Source organism: Pteropus alecto, unplaced genomic scaffold (assembly GCF_000325575.1).
Source record: "Pteropus alecto unplaced genomic scaffold, ASM32557v1 scaffold223, whole genome shotgun sequence".
NCBI lineage: Eukaryota > Metazoa > Chordata > Mammalia > Chiroptera > Pteropodidae > Pteropus > Pteropus alecto.
This window is the reverse complement of record NW_006434441.1, coordinates 2123884-2141571: the sequence shown is the minus strand read 5'-3', so window position 1 is coordinate 2141571 and position 17688 is coordinate 2123884. Positions and strand designations below refer to the sequence as shown.

At 43.2% G+C, this 17688-nt stretch overlaps 1 protein-coding gene across 1 annotated transcript in view; it reads right to left on the bottom strand.

Annotated features, from left to right (window-relative positions):
- ANAPC1 (anaphase promoting complex subunit 1) overlaps window positions 1–17688 on the bottom strand; it is a 71505-nt gene that overhangs the window by 41975 nt on the left and 11842 nt on the right. The window contains exons 10-20 of the mRNA XM_006909446.3: window positions 17406–17615; window positions 15107–15202; window positions 13658–13748; window positions 13505–13570; window positions 11086–11220; window positions 9090–9230; window positions 8488–8548; window positions 6399–6586; window positions 2425–2499; window positions 1512–1780; window positions 187–278 (exon numbers count right to left, since the gene is read on the bottom strand). Coding sequence (XP_006909508.1) covers window positions 187–278; window positions 1512–1780; window positions 2425–2499; window positions 6399–6586; window positions 8488–8548; window positions 9090–9230; window positions 11086–11220; window positions 13505–13570; window positions 13658–13748; window positions 15107–15202; window positions 17406–17615 — 1424 coding nt within the window. The remainder of the gene's footprint in view (window positions 1–186; window positions 279–1511; window positions 1781–2424; window positions 2500–6398; window positions 6587–8487; window positions 8549–9089; window positions 9231–11085; window positions 11221–13504; window positions 13571–13657; window positions 13749–15106; window positions 15203–17405; window positions 17616–17688) is intronic.

Below are 17688 nucleotides of genomic sequence, written 5' to 3'. Positions count from 1 at the left end.
CTTAGGGAGGGGGAGCATTTTCCCCCCACACTGAGGAAGTTACGGCTTACTGCATGTCAGAGACCAAGCACAAACTAAAATCTGCCTGATGGAAAGACACTGCCCAACTCAGAGGCTAATACTAAGAAAAATACAAGCAAATGTCACCACAATGTTCAGAAAATCTTTAATGGCACAAATGCTTACCTGGATCAACTGTGCACACTTGTCCAGTAGTTCTGACAAGCGTCGGGTAATCTCTATAGTAATGATCTAAGTAAGGCTCCAATTTTAAGTCTCTAAAACAATAAGAGCACAAAATACAGAGATGACAGGGAGATATTACAGCAATTCCCCCAAATGCCAGAGTTAGAAGGGTTTGTCAGCCAAACTTTTTTTTTCAATTTGAAAACACTTACTGGACTTTAAAGGCTCGACATGACAAGTCAACCCAAACACCCTTAGCGAGACAAACTGCAGACACAAAACCACTGAGGAAACACCATGGCCTGGATTCTCCTCGTTACTTATCAGCCCTGTGATCTACAGCAAGTCATCTCCACGAACCTCAGTAATTTTCTTCTAAAAATGGGGAAACACAGTTAACTCACTCTGAAGTTTTAAGTTTAATTAGATAATATATATGAAAAATACCTTATAAAATGTAAAATATTATACAAGTGTTGCTTATTTCCAAGAGCCACAATTCAAGTGTGGAAATCATTGCATTACAAAAGGATTTCTGTGATAGTAATGATTTGTCATAAGAGAAATTGACCATCAATTAAAACCGACATGTCTCAGAACAGAATTTCAAGAAAGATCACAGAAATCAAGAAATACGCTATGATCTTAACTCAGAGGTTGTCATTCTGATTCAAATTCAACTTTCTTTATCACCAAGGGTCACAAACAACATCTATGTGTGATCTTTAGAATTCAGTGCCAACCACAAGGTGCCGGCAAGGCTCTGCATTACTAGGACAATATTACTGTGAATCTACTACGAGCCTGAAAGGCAGCGATGGCCACAGATGGTGATGACAAAGCACAGCAGAGCCCACAACTAGCCCACAACACTTGTGTCCTTGGAAACACACTTGGGCAGCTCTCATCACTAAATGGGGACGTGATCTCTACTTGGTTTGACAATTTATGTAGGCAAACTGGGACTCTGTGAATGGCAGGCACTATCTGGATGCAGGTATTATTACAGAGCATCAGGTATTGTTCTAGAACCTCCACCACTAGCCAGTCATCTTGCCAACATTAAACGCTCAGCAGGTCATCCCCACTGTTCACCACACTTCCGTGACTTGCCACTGATCTTAGGACAAAACTGGCAACTCCAACACGACCCACAGGTCCTTTATAGCCACCATCATTGAAGAGCCCCATGATTTACAGACGGGCTGGGTTTCTGAGAAGGCCAGCTTCAGAAATGCATTTTCAGGGCTCCAACATGATATTCACGGCCAAGATCAAGTAAACCACAGACTCCTGGAAGTTTCCACTCCACAAACAGTATTTACCTTGCCAACTGAACGAGCAGGTCAACAAGTGAGCGACTTCCTTCTCCCATCAGAGTGTTCAGCTTGAGCTCCTCATAGACAAGGTGAAGAACAAAAAACACTGCAGGCATGTGGGAGAAGAGAAGTGTGGAGGAGTCCAGACTGAGGCTCTGTGATGAGTCCTCGCCTTTCACCTGAGGAGCCTCCAAAGGACTCAGACAGAGAGACCTGCTCAGAAGGTGAGACTCGGCACTCTGGTGATAGTCTGAATTTAGCAAATACTCCCAGTCCTGAGAAAGAGAAAGGACATTAAGTTTAAACAATGCCTCCTTGTAATGTCATTCAAAAAGAAAACCACATTCACTCAAAACAATTCAAGTTCCATTTTCATATTAGTTATATCTAAGAATATGAAAAATCATAATGCTGAAAAATAAGAACATAAAATAGCTAAGCAAATCTGGACACCAGTGATAAATATTAAGACAAGCCACCTTTAAAACCCATTTGAAAACATGGAGTCAGGGTTGGGGGCAGTGAGAACACACCCGTTTTTGTCCATTAAGGTTGCCATCTTATACGGGTGCGGTTCATGGCACCTCAAAAAATATCACAGCAGTCACATCAAAGATGACTGACCACAGATGAGCGTAACACCACAGTAATAATGAAAAAGGGTAAAATATTGCAAAATTTACCAAAAGGTGACACAGAGACACAAAGTGAGCAAATGCTGTTGGAAAAATAGCACCGACAGACGTGCTCGATGCAGGGTTGTCACAAACCTTCAATTCTTAAAAAAACACAGCATCTGTGAGGCGCAGTAAGACAGAGTGTGCCTGTACACACAAATCAGTAGGGACACCAGGGAAATGGGAGACTAGCGACTGTATTTACAAGTCAATTTACAACAGTAAGAAATAATGATGCTTACCTCATCAGATCCTGTCTCAGAAGGCCTTGCCTTTTTGGGTGCGATGACTGGAGAAAGTGATCCTTCAAAGTCAAACTGGAAAATAACCCGAAAGAGAAGACAAAATCATATCAGCTCATCATTAAAGAATCCAGAAATCAGTCCCACCAATGATGGAAACTGAGGAAAGTGATCAAAACTCATTTTGTCCCCTGGAAGAACGTGAACGAATACTTTTCTTCTAGTGTCGTGGTGAAGGTTAAATGAGATCATGCACATAAAGCACCTGGAACACTCACTGCCTGGGTACACAGGCACCGCAGGGGTGTCCTCTCCTCCCCTATGTCTGTGATGACAACGATCTTCAGTCCTTTAGAAAGTCAAGGACCATGAGTCATATCCAATACGCTGTGTCTCAAAGAATCTACCCAAGGGTGGCCCAATGACAGAAGGAAGCGAACATCATCTAGAGTCTGTCCACATTTGACAGTCTGGCAATTCTGTGGCAGAGACCTGGTAGCTGCTCTCCAGAATCTATGTTCTCTTCTCTCTTCTTGACACATAGCTAGTGGACATAGCCCTACCTCCTTCAGAGTCAGATGTGGCCTGTGACAGCATGACTCTGAAAGTAGATGTCAGTACTTCCAGGCCTAGCTCACAGGTACAACCTCCCAAACATGTCCCTCCGGGCACCCTTCCCTTGCCCCTCACCAGACGAAGCCGACACTAAAGGCAGTCTGTGAAGCCTCAGGTGGAAGCGGCAGATGCTCCTCAGTTTTGGTCCCTAATAACCGTGTGGTCTGTTTACCTGCTAAGTACTACCAAATGAGCAAGACACATGTTTTTATCATGTGTGAGCCATTAGATCTTTTGAGGACTTTCTGTTACAATAGTCAGCCTTCCTAACTAATAAAGTTACAAAGAAGCCATCTCCAGAAATTCTCTCTGATACAATCTGTGCCACCTCTGCTACTTCTCACTGTCAACTAATCAACCATAATTCTTTCTATAAATGGCAATGGCTATCTTGCTATGCTGTACAAAAGTTTACATATATTTATTTATCAATTAATTTCATTCTCCTGAAAGTTTATTTCTATATAAAAACTAAACATAGATAACAATGAAGTAATTTTTTAAACGGAATATTTAGATATAAAACTGAATGAATTTTTAAAATTGATCAAGAAAAATGGTTTTCTTCTGAAGCATTCAAAGAAAACACAGCTCAACTCATACAAATTATCAAAACACAAAAATGACAACAGTAAAATCAACAGATGGCCTGAGCGATCTTACCTAAAATTTCAAAATACAGTACACACAAAGTCTAAGTCTCACAGCCAGAAAGAATGTCCCTGCTAATGTCCCCAGAGTCTTCAGCCCTGGAGTTACGGCAAAGAACAGCAGAAACTATCAGATGCAGATATCTCTTTGTGGCACATATGGACCTGCTTTGTTCTCATTACTTTAACATTTGCAGGTCATCCCCTCTTCTCTATGCTCCTGTGGATGCCTGCCCTCAGTCCACCTGCCTTTGAACGCTGACTCACCTGCCCTCCTGTGACAGTCGATCCCATGAGAGGAGCTGTCTGCCTTGCCTAATGCATATATGAACAACCCGGCATCATACCTGGCCCACAGCAGGGCTCAGTATCCACCTAATGAAAATATCAGCATCCCCAAGGACACGAGATGCCCACAGACACAATCACACACAGAATGTGAGAGCCAGAGAGAATCGTCACCAGGTCCAGAGCTCCCATTTAACACACCACTAAACTACAGAAGGCCCAAACTCACAAAAGCAGTCATTGGCAGAAATGCTGTTATCCCTACTCTCCACCCCATTATTTAAATGAGAACAAAAAAGAGGATAAATCTGGACAAAATGACACAAAAACAATCTGACAGCGAGGACTGCTCCATCCAGAGCTTTGATTAAAAGGACAAGAGACAGCAAGGGCTTAGCTGTGGCATCCTATAAATAAATGTCCAAGAGACCTGCCTGGCCTCAAAACCAAGTCCCTCTGGAGCTATCCTTTAGGACTGTCACACAATAAACAAGTCAGACTGCCACACCCTTCCTTACGAAAGAAATCAGGTGAGTGCTCTGTCCTCCCATGTCATGGAAGCATGAGGGGGCACTGGCTGCAGCCCAGAGAATGGGGCACAATGACCTGCACTCATCATCGAGTCTTATATAACAGTCACACACAAAACTACAAAAGCTGGAGTGAACTTGATTTTTCTCAAGGAAACTACAGAGGGCAACTCTTTCATACACTACAACAGACACGAACTCTTAAACGCATCTCATTCCGATGGAAAGGGCATTCATCCTACGGGTGTTCATCCTACAGACTTCCACCAAGCATCCCCAGCGCCAGGCACTGGCTGGGGGTCCTGCACCCACACCCCTTCCACATAGGACTGACACCCCAATGGGCATAGGGGAGACACAGACGAAACGAGTGAGTAAAATGTGTAGCCTACTATAATTAATTTAGTGCTAAGAGAAAAATAAAACAGGTGAAGGGGCTAAAAAGTATGGGGGACGCTTTTACACAGAATGGACAGGGCAGGCTGCTCTGAGATGACATGTGAAAATGACCAAGGCCTCTGGCCTTTACTCAGAGCAGGCTGGGAAGGCACTGGAGGGTCCTGAGCAGAAATGACTAATATGACCTGACTTTATCCAACAAGGTTATTTTGGCTGCTGGGCTGAGAAGAGACTAAAACATAGGCAAGAACATGGAAGGCAAGTTGAAAAATAACAACTATAAATGACCAATGAGATTGTGGAAAAACCATTCCCATTTACTTACACGGAAACAGTAAAATCTCTCACTAAGTTGGCAATGGTTCACCACAACCCCAACCACCAACATGGTGGAACGGGGCCAGTGAGACTGTTGACTAGATAGCCCTCCGAACGCCTGGGAAATGACTAGAGATATAAAGACTTGTGTAAAAGAACGTTTGCAAATTAATCTCAGTAAGAAAAAAGAATGGATTCAACAATGTTCAATTATTAGCTATTGGTTAGTGATAACACCACACGGTAGCCTTTTCTGGGAATGATGAAATGAGGGGTTTTATTTGAAGAATTTCTACGGATACTGGAAAGTTCCACTGATATGGTGTGTATCTAAGAGGCAATACCGAAAAGGTTTAGAGTGGTCAACTCTAAGCACTACTATTTTCCTCTTTTGAATTCCTCCATTTTCAACATGTTCCTCAGTAAGCATATATTCTTCTATCGTGAAGAAAAACATATAGTTTTTAAAATGAATTTGCTGAGTCAAACCTAAACTGCATAGACAAATACAGTTGCATTCCTTGGACAAAGGAGTGAATCTTGCAGTGACCCAGGCCAAGGTGTCCTGGCAGTGATCTCCAGTGTCTGGAGACCACCGCCAGGAAGGCACACTCCCACTGATGCTCTACATCTGACAGTTAAGGGCCTGTGAGACAGTGCCTGAAGCTGTGGGGGACACAGCTCTCATCACAACAGAGTGGAGACTCAGGCTAAAGCACGCTCTGTCCTCAGATCAAACCTCCCCCGATAGACCAAGCAGTGTGTGCGCAGAGATTGGAGCTCAGGAAAGAGCACTGAGCCAGGTTTCAAGAGTTGCAGTCTAGGCCTGGTTTTGAGCAAATCTGCAGTCTGTGACTCTGTGTGATTCTGTTTCTTCCTCTATTTCTGCTAATCCTAGCATGACTAGCAGTCATTTTACAAAGATCAAATAAAAAATAACAGTCAAATGTGCTTTGCCACGTTATAAAAATACAGTAATTATAATTACTAAAAAAATATTCTTAGATATTAACAGACATTTGATTTGCAACATACACATACAATAAGGGTGACTCAGGTACGTCCATTAGTAAACTGATCTGCTCTACACTCTGAACGCTGTATTACCCATATGCAAACATTACACTGATAACAACAGAATGACTCAGGAAGAAAAACAACTGTCCATACTTACATTTCTTGTCCACGCTAAGCGGTCTGTGTTATAACCCATCATGTTCATGAGACAAATCACAAATAAATTCCACTCTGAGTGATAGCTGGGGCTGCCCGGAGCGCTGTGGACACTGTACCACTTGACGAGCATCTGAACAGCTATTTCTTTCGGCAGGATAAATTTAATGGCTTGCAAACATGTTTGTACTGTAAAAAGCAAAGATTGATTTTAGTATGCTTCCCAGGCAAACACTTCTCTTCCCCTTACGAAAGTTTTTAAACTACTGTGAAAGGAGGACTGCTACTAAAGAACCAATGGGACGCCACGCTACCCAGCCCTTCACTGGGGCTCAACACGACTGCCGGAGGCCACAGCGTTCACAGGTCTCAGGGCAGCTCTTCAGTCATCACTTTCAGATCAGAAATAAGGTGACTAAATACTTCACTTCATCTGAGATAGAATGAGACTAACAGCCACTGTCCCAGCCATTAATATCTCCCCATAACAGTACGAATATTCCTAGTTTGGACAGTAAATTAAAGGTCATTCTACCAAACACACAATTTCTACCTGAGTAGATTCACATGAAATCCCACTTAAGCATTTCAGCACCTACATCACAGCTCATGGGCACCCTCGGGGAGCGTGGGCGATGTCCATGTGAGCAAGCATGCCTGTCAACTGAAGAAGCCTTACCACTCCTAGTCACTTGCCAGCATGCAGTGTCTGAAACGCTTTCCAGGCTCCATCTTAAACAGACCAGTCATTATTACGTGCCTCTTAATGACCTGGTGTCGTTGGCACGAGTGTCAATTATAGTGCAACCCTTCACCCCCAGCAGCGGTGAAGGCTGCTGCTGGGAAAAGCCCAAGTCTGCTCCTAGTCACTTTACATACATGCGTTTCCTATTTTCCAAATATTCTCCTCCACTCCTCTTATTGGATTCTTCTCCCTTCCCACTGTCACTATCCCCAGGCCCATCCTCGGTTGGATATCTCTTCTCTCATCCACTTGCTACATGTGCACATACAGCAAAGACTGGAATCACATGGAATAAATGTCAGAAAACCAAATAAACAAGTCTGTCCTGGCTTCATCCAAAAAAAGTGTAAGCCAGATACTGCCTGAGAGCTGAGAGCACTTCATGAATAAAGCACAAAAACTTACATGCCTGAACCACCTGACTTCCAATTGGCTGTCAGAGAATAGGATTTCATTTTGGTTTTATTTCTTTCATTTAATCTGTTAATTGTTTTACATGCTTTGTTTAGGCTTATACTTCTAGGTACACAGCTTTGCCATTACTGGCTAAATACCAAGCAGAAAAGCAAGGTCTCTCTACACAAACTCAATATTGTTTACCCTACCAATAAAAGATTATTTCCTACAATGCAAAACTCATTCTAATCTACTTACCAAATTCCAGAAATCGCACCATCTGCCAGGGCTTTACTTTGGCAGTTAGATTTTGAAACTAATTGTTGTCACACATGTTCTTACATCATACAGGTATTCTTTTCTTAACTGCTATTTATTGGCAAATCCTTTCAATTCTAGTTTTCTTTACTATTCTCCGTTCTGAAATATTCTCCACCTAATATTTTCCAAATTGATTTCAATAACAATTCAAGCAGGCTCCAACTTTATTAAAACAGTTCCGATTGTATTTTTACTATCATATTTTTATTCAATTAAGGCAACTATGTACATTTCTCAATTGATCTAACAATTGAGATTTATTTTAAGATTAAAACCATCAAATAGCCAAAACTGTTTTAGCTGCGTAGATGTCTTTGTTTCTCAGATTTGCCTGGAACAGGCATGTCCACATGCTGCAACCTCACTGCATGGCACCTTCAACATAAGACAAACCAAAGAAGCAGAACTAGCACATCTGTCAAGTGCACATCCAGCCTTAACTGCAGTACACGTGGTGGGGACATTGTAGAATGCTCCCCGGCTCTTTATAGCCTCTCTGCAAAGTGAAAAACTCCATCCCATTGCTTCAAAAACAGCAAAGTTTTTAAAACCCCAATTACTAAGATAAATCAGCAATGACTAAAGCTTAACTCATAGATCACACAAAGTAAGGTCTGCTCAACCATACCTAATTCAGAGGTGGCAATTTCAGGAAGAGTGATCCTAACCATGGTGCCGTTACTCAGCTCCTAGGAGAAGGAAACAGAGAGCTCGTAAGCGATCCGCGCATCTAAGTCTCTGGGTGCTTTAAAAGCAGCCGATGCTTTACAACATGGCTTTCCTATCAAAGCAAAACTCTAAAATAAATCAAAACAATACTTTTAGAAAAAAACTGAATACATCCAAATTTCAGAAACTGCAAATGTGCATATTTACAAAAATTCTTGTTTCTAATAAAGTGTCTAATTTTCATACGAGTCACCATAACCAAAAAAGGACACTAACATTTAATGAAAAGATAAAAATCGTGTCAACAGAAAATTCAACTGATTAAACAAGCTTTGTTTTCAATAAATTTTTAATAATATAGTAACTTTAAAAAAAAGTTAAGCAAATTTATGTCTAAGACAAATAGTGCAAATATTGACACACTACAAGAAATTTTAGAAGTCATGGGAAATGTTCACTTTCATTTTTCAGACAAAATTCTGCATTCTCACAATTTTGAAATGACAATCATATTTCTTAGAAAGTTACCTTTTCTCTCTAATGAAAAGCAAATGCACTTACGAGAGTCACTCTATTACGGACGGGGTCTCTAACAGAGTGGATATAAGTCCCAAGCTGCTGGAAGGTGCAATCCTCATTATAGAGAGAATCATGGAGTTTCGAAGAATCTCTTAGTTCTGGAACTGGGGACAACAGAACAGCCTACAAAAAGTCACAAATACAACACACATGAAGGAGTTTTGAGAAATGAAGGAGAAAACATTATTCTTTTTTTGCATATAATCTACCAACTGTACATATGATTTACTCTCATGCTGCTCTAGGTACGATGATGGGGAATGGAGCCAGACTGAGAGCGTGAGGAAGGCAGCTCCACGCCGGCCATCACACAGGCCAGAGCTGTATAGTGACAGGAAAACAAGGCAGACATGATGGGGCAGAGTTCGTCCCAAGACCTGGAGAGAAGGAAGGGCGATAAAAAAGCAAAAGACTAAGACAACTCCTTGGGATGCTTCTCCTACAGGCAAATGTTCTGGAAATGGAAGAACATTTTTTCTTCAATTGTAGATATGCAAATGAAATTGTAAATGGTCTTAGTTGCTAATTACATGCAGATGCTGCCTATTTTAAATCTAGTCCTGACCACCAACCTCCCTGTACTCCTGTAATTCAACTCACAGGACATGTCTGAGTGAGTACCTCGTCAATTTTGAGTGCTGACACAGCGTCACGTGGGTCTATCATACTCCAGCTTCTACTCCAACAGCTGCCAAAAAATAAGCCCCCACTACTGGGTCCCGGATCTAAGTCTGGCTACATAATCCCCTAGAGGTGGCGACGCCATCGTCCAGTGTGTCAGACTGGGATGTGACTTGATGACTACCTTAAAGACAGCAACTGTTCCTGGGCTGACATAATTCCAAGAAAGCTGGGAACCATTTCACATTTTAAGAAATTCTCCCCAGTCACACAGAACTGACATTACTTCAGCACCCCTCCAACAGTGCTGCAAACATCTGGCTTAGATGGAAAGAGCGCAACACTGAGTGTGTTTAAAAAATAAAGTCAGGGCCTAGACGTTACCTAATACAAGTACCAGCACCAAATTCACTCTGAACTGCCCCTAAGAACCTACAATCAGATGTCTCAAATACATACTGCTTCTCCCTAACTTGCTAAGCATGGGGAGGCAGGCACCCAGGTGGCTCAGAGAGCCCTGAGCATCATTCCTCAGCACCTCACCCAGCACAGCGCAAATCCAACTAGCTGCCAAAAGCTGTCACCTCCCCCTCTTCAGGCTTCTCGTGACACTCCCCTCTTTTTCAGGACACTGCCTGGGCTCAGGCTCTTTTTACACCTCTGAAATTAACATAGACACCACCAGTTGGGATCTGATCAGTCTATCTTCAACCTCAAGGTAAACTTAAACACAGACACTAACACTCATAACTTCGTCCTCATGAACCTGTAATGCTCCTGTGATAGTGTTCAGAGCAAAAATCACTTTTTCATCCTTTCTTCTTTGAAGAGCACATCAGTAAAGTGTAAATCCCAGCTCCTCCACTTATCAGCTGTGGGACTCCAGACAAGTACTGTCCCTATACTCCTGTGTATCCATCTGTAAAACAGGGTCAGCAGCTCCCCAATAATCCTGGGAATGAGATGAGCCCTTGATTTGGCCACGACGGCCCATCAGGATGTATGTTCCTAGTAGCGACTATCCCAGGAACTTTCTGGTCATCATTCAGAAGCCTTGACAGTCTCCCTTAAAATATAATTCCCTATGTAGATACTACATCTGTTCCACACCAGATGGAGAGGCCTCATTCTCTCCTCTGTAGCACCTCCCAAAGTACCTTACACATCACACGGGAGGTCAGTGTGTGTTTACTGGATAATTTGCATTTGAAAACATTTCTATTCTACAAGTGTTAGCTAAACTTCCAATTCTGTCGTTTTTAAAAAATTAAAAAAATTCATCATGGAAGAGAACTAACAACTGATGAAACTTCTTTAAAAACTATTAGTTTTTGGCAACACCCAGTTCATTTCTCACCTCATCCAAGGATCCAAGCAGCTTACTCAGAGGCTCAGGGGTGCTGATGCTGTCTAGCGGGGTGCTGGGACGAGGCACCGCACGGGACGCTGTCAGGGAAGGGGCTGGCAGGCCAGGGATAAAAACTTTTCCCACCTTTAAGCAATAAAGAGATGTGGGAAAAAATACTGGCTTTAATGAATTCTATTCTTTAATAACATGTTATGACACGTAAGCATATATTTCTTTTGATATTTCAAATTTTATACTTTCCAAACACAGCCAAAAAACAGAGAATTAAAATTTTAGGAATGTCATTAAATTCCACCATCCAACTACAAAAATCCTGGTATAATTTCTCTTGATCTGATTCCTTATCTTCATTACTGAGAATTTTTTTTGCAAGAAAGGAGAGGAATGCCAACATGGCCAAAACATTATACCAACTTGTGTATACAGGCTAAAAACTCTTGGTAAGATTAAAAGGAAATACTCATAACTAAAGAGATATGTTAACAATATACATAATTACATGAGTATACTCCCCAAACGCTAATTACAAAAATTGCCCAAATAAAATCCTTAGGAATAAAAAAAATGACAATGAGAAGTAGTGTATACAAAAAGCTTTTAAAAAACTATCAGAGACCTCCAGGTAATGAAAACCTGGAGCAAACACATTCCATGCTGTCCCTCCCACTACTTGCCACCACAACAAAAAACTCTGAAGGAAATTTTCAAGACAGAAGGCTCTGTGAGGCAAGGAAGAAACCTGACTGGCTAGGGACCTGAGGAGGAGGAGTGCTCCAGGTAATCTCCTTACATAACCAGGTCTTGGGTGGGGCAATCTCCTTGCATAACCAGGTCTTGGGCTCTCCAAGCGCCTGCCGCCCAGAAATGCCCGCAGGCAGACCAAAAGAAGCCCCACAAAAACCTTGCTCCTTCTGGCCAAGGTGTCAGGGAAAGGGTGACAAGCAGAACAGACACTTTCACCAACCTGCCCCACTCCAACAAACATGACGAAAATAGCATGGCCCTCTGGGGCCTCCATTCCCTTGAAGAGCTGTGCTCTGGGGGCTTCATCCCACCTGGTGGTGGCACCCCTGCCCCCACTAGAGACTGTGGACCAGGCCAATCTCATAGGCTAGCTCCACAGCAACTGAGATGGCACCTCCTACCTTCTCATCAGGCACCTCAGCTGCAGGGACAGGGGATAGATCCCTGCTCCCAGCACCCCAAGGCTGCCCCTCCCCCTCCAGTGTCGGCAGCCCCTGTGCAGGAGGAGCACTGGCTGCACCTCTGCCCTGCCCTAAGGCAGCTCACTTCTCCCCTCCCCTCCTGCACTGCAGTCCATCCCCAGCCAGCAGGAACAAGGCAGCCACCACACTTAGCAAGGAAACAAAGAGGATTTTCTACACTGCAGGCCAGGAGTCAGGGAGAGGCTGCAAACTGGTACAACCCACACAGGCCAAGCTGAATCTGTGCACACTCTGAAGCCTAGAGGCCGTGTATAAGGATTGTTTTAGTGTCGTTTATTAGAAGAAACGGCAGGTACAACACAAACCACCTCAGAGACTGGTGAAATGGGAAGAGTTTGGGTATAATTCTATAGTGGGATACTATGTAACAGTGAATGAGGAAACAGCAGCTACATATCAACATAGATAAATCTAAAATATAGTATAAAGTTGAGTAAAGCAATCAAGTCAGGGAAAAGTGTATGGTATTGTCCCCTCTAATAAAAACTCAAAATGAGGAAAAAATAAACAATGCACTCTTTATGATACATACATAATTGAAAAATACCAATAAGAACAAGGGACTGAGTTACTGTAAAAGTCAGGAGAATGTCCCTCTGGAGAAAGGCAGGGAGCTGAGGGTACAACCAGGAAAGGACGCCTAGGAGACGACACACATACTGGCGACATCCCTGGGTCGAGCATATATGAATGTACACTTCGTTATTCTTCAAACTGCATAATGTATTTAAATTTCATGATTTAATTTGTAAAATTTATTTTTGTGTATGTAAATTTTAAAACTGATAACAAGATACAGCCAACATTATACATTGAATACAATAAAACTTAAAAAAAATCTTTGAGACTTAACAAAGAAACCAATCTAGCAATTTCAAAACTACAATCTTCGCAAAACTTCGGCTTAACTCTCTTTTTAAAAAATCATCTGCCTAACTCATTAGAGGCTGCCCCCATGCCAGGCCCAGTGCCAGCGCAGCTAATGGCAGCGAGTCCGAGACCGCCGTGACGTGACGTGAGGACCAACCTAACTGCAGACTTCATTTTCAACTCTCAGAAAAAATCTCTGCCAAATCCCACAGACAGGAAGTAACAAATATTAAATATCAAACTAAAGTAACATCACAAAATAACATCTAAGGAGGCAGTCTTGCAAAAGCAGAATGCTACTTACTACTTACCCGGACCACGCCTGTGTATAGCACCAGGTTGCCACTGCTTTCCAGGACCAGCATGGTGTCTAACTTCTAAAAAAGGACACAAATTGTATTTTCCAATCTGTACAAATTACAAAGCAAAATCATTTTCAACTTCTCAAGAAATGTGCCTGTTACCTCCACTGGCGCCGCATCCTTTGCCTGCAGGTTGGTGATGGAGCCGAAGATGAGCTGGGTCTTATCATTACTCTCTTGAAACTTCACACAGCTACACACCCAAGCAAAACACACACCAATGACACGCGTGACACCTGTATCAAGGGCATTACCCTGACTGGAAAAGCCAGTCTCAAAATCACATACTGTGGGATCCACTCATATAACATTTCAAATGACAAAATTATAGAGAACGATCAGTAGCTGTCAGGGGTTAAGAACGGGTGGGTGGGTGTGACATAGGTGACTATAAAGGAGTAGCATGAGGGAGGTCCTTGAGGTGATAAGAAGTTCTATGCCTTGACTATGGTGCCTGTGCAAGCCTACACACGTGAGCAAATTTCCTGGAACCATGAATACACACATACACAAGTCCATGGAAGACCGATGAAGCCTGAGCAAGGTCTGTGGGCTGCACTGCTGTCAACATCCTTGTTTGGATCACGTACTGAAGCTATGAGATGTAACTTCCAGGGTAAAAAGAGTGCAGGGTACACAAGGCCTGCAACTTCCTGTGACTTATAATTATCTCAAAATAAAAAGGTAAATAAATGGGCAAAGATATGAATATACATTTCACCTAAGAAGATACAGCAATGGCCAATAAGAACATGAGAAGATGCTCAACATAAGTCATCAAGAAATGCAAATTAAAGCCAGTTCACACCCTCTAGAATGGCTACAATCAGAGAGACTGATGATGTGCAATCTTGTTAAGGATGAAGAAACTGGAACCCCCAAACATGGCTGGTGGGAATGTACATGGAATCATATACACAGAACGTCTGGCAAGTCCTTAAAAAGCTAAAAATGAATTTAACATTTGACCCAACAATTCCGCTCCTAGATATCTACCTACCCAAGGAAAAAGAACTCATGTATGTCCACAGAAAGACTTTGGCTCCAGTGTTCACGGCACCATAATGCACGATGGTCGAAAGGTGGGAACAGACAGAAGGGCCATAAACCCAATGTGCTGCACCTACGTGACGAACTGCCGCACGCGCCAGAGATAAAGCCCCCACACGTCCCTGGTGGGCCCTAAAAACCATTATGACTAGTGAAAGAGGCGAAACACAAAAAGCTACATTCTGCATGATTCTATAAAATGCCTAGAAAGGCAAATCCACAGAGGCTGGAAGCCTACAGAGTAGCTGCCTAAGGCTAGGTATGGGGACAGTGGCTGCCTGAGAAACAAGCACAAGCGTCTTTAGGGTGGCAGAAACCTTTTAAGACTGGATTGTGGTGATGGCTGCATAACTCCATAAATTTACAAGAATCATTTAATTGTACACTTAAACATATCTATTTTACGGTATGTAAATTATTTCAATAAAGCTATGAAGGGAGGGAGGGAGAACGGGCAGCCAAAAGTTTATCCGCACAGAACCAACAGGAATACACACTTACCGTAACTGGAGCTGGGACTCTACTAAGAAGCACAAGAACTTCTGCCCACATAGGTCAGATGTAATAAACACTTTGGAGGCCTGTGAATTTTTCTCTCTGCAATAAATGCATCAATATGGTAACCATCAACAGCAGTTCAAAAACCTACCATGACAACTCTTAGAAGGCTTTGAAAATGCTCTGCAAGACGTAAAAACTGCATGGGCCAGCAATAACCCTGGAGACCCTAAACACTCCTAAGATGTGAATTTCATGATCTGAGATTCCTTTCAGCTCTTTGATTCTGAGTTCGGTCCACAACTTTCTGGATGAAAATCATAATAGTCTTAATCATTACCAGTGGACTCTTTACTTCCGTATTGTGCAAGTTAACCACGGCTGAAGCACTGCAGACTTGAATTCCTACCCCTTTCAGGGTCTAAGGGCTCAGCCGCTTTAGACATGTCCTCTCCTGTCTCCAATCTCCGCTCTCACCCAGCCTCAGCTTCCTCACTCTTTTAAACCACTTCTCTCATGCCCTGAATGGGGCAGAAAACCAGAACTCTGTGAAACAAGAATCTGCAATACTTGCCAGTAAGCTACTTAAAGACATGTTACGTTTAAGAGCAGAATGTGTTTATTTTATATCTGAGGAAGGAAAACAGAAAAGTCACTTCCACTCTGCATCCCATCCTTCCTTTGCTCCAAGGATCCGTCCCCTCCTCCATCTAAGGAAGCACATTCACCTTCTGTTCCACAGAGAATGCAGGCTCCCACCCTCTCTGTGCCATAACCCTCCCCTTCCCTCTCTCCAGGCTACTCTCTCCACTTGTGCTCTTAACTGGGTCCTTGTCCACTGTCACACCTCACACCTGTACTTCCGGTGCCATCCTGTGGCCTACTCTCTCGAATTAAGATAAAAGTCTTAAAACATGAACATGGACTGAACATTAGATGATATGAACTTAGTGTTAACTGGCTGGGTGTAAAAATAGTATTGCAGTTGGGTAAAAAAAAGTCCTGACATTTTCGAGATACAACTGAGATATTTCGTCATGAAGGTGAATTTCCTTTAAACAGTTCAGCAAAACCTCTCCCTAACTCAGAGACTCGGTCTGGCTCATCGCAAACCCCACCCCTACTCAAAGGCAAAGCCCTTCAGATCATCTGTGCAACTAGGCTCACCTTCCCAGCCCCAGCCCCAGCCCCACAGGTCACCAGAGAGCCCACTGCCCTGCATGCACCACCTCTCGGCACCCACTCTTGGTACCACACCTCTCAAGCATTGGCATTACTGGCACTTTCCTTCAGAAAGACTGCCTTCCTGTACTCTATGACATTGACTTCTGCCATATCACCCACCTGACCTCTCTTGCTTTGTCTCTCTGCGACACCTTTGTCTCGTCACTTTTCGCCCCAAAAAATGGGATGGTTCCGAGACTTGAGCCCCTAGCCCTCTTCTGATTCTACACCACCAGGTTTTCACTACGTGGGTGGAGGTCACGGACCCCTTTAGAATGGGACGGACGTGAAAACTCTCACCTTAGAGAAAGGCCTGCACACAACACATGCACGCACACACACGCATGCATGACGAGGCAGGGCTCTAGAGGGTTAGCAGATGCTCTGCGGCCGCAGGCTCATCCACAACCCCCCAGGAACCTGACCCCAGGAACTGAGCTCTCTTGCCTCCATCATCACTCTCAGGCACACAACTCCCACGTTTATTGCTCTGCTCAACCCTGAGTTTACCCCCACGTATGAAACACCTTCTCACAGCTGTCATCAAGTGGAGCAGCCCTAGAGGCATCTCCATCTCTCAGCCCTTTCTCTTCCCCCTGACACAAGCAGGTGGGTGCATCTGTAGTTCCCTGAACACAACATGCACTCACACTTCTCAGCTTCTGCTCTGCTGCCCTATCTGCCCTACTGTCGCTTCTTCACTTCCCCACCTACCAAATACCTATCCATCTTTCCAAAGCCCCACCGGCAGAACTCACAGTGTCTCCTCTGTCATTGTCCTTCTGTGTCTCTTTGAGAACAGGAACAGTGACTAATTTGCCTGCTAACCCAGAGGCACTAGCACACTCACTGGGATGGGCTGAATGAATGAATGAATGAATTATTAAAGGGAACATATAAGGAGAAAGATCACAAAGAACAGAGATCTAAACTAAAACAGGTGGTATTAAGATATATCTGCGTGCTTTTCTAAGTATTAAGAACCAAGGATACTAAAAGGAAGTTTAAGCAAAATACCAAGTATTTTCTAAGACTTTAGCAACATTTTTCTTTGAATATAAAAATATACAGTTCAAACCTCATACTGGTAATTGCTTCTGTCCATACATGTTCAATACACAGTTCAGGAACAATCGGCTCGGTTTCTGGCGCAAGGAAAGAGCCATTTGAATGGCTATTTGGAGACTGAGAAATGCTGTGTCTCCTTGGAGACTGATTGTGGCTTGAAAGGTTGAACCTTTGCACCCCTGAGAAAGAGTGCGCTCCTGAGGCAGGGGAGTGAGCACGGCTGCAAAGTAAACAGAGGAGAGAGGATGGCACAGTCAACACTACAGGCTGCTGTCACACATCGACCAATAGCA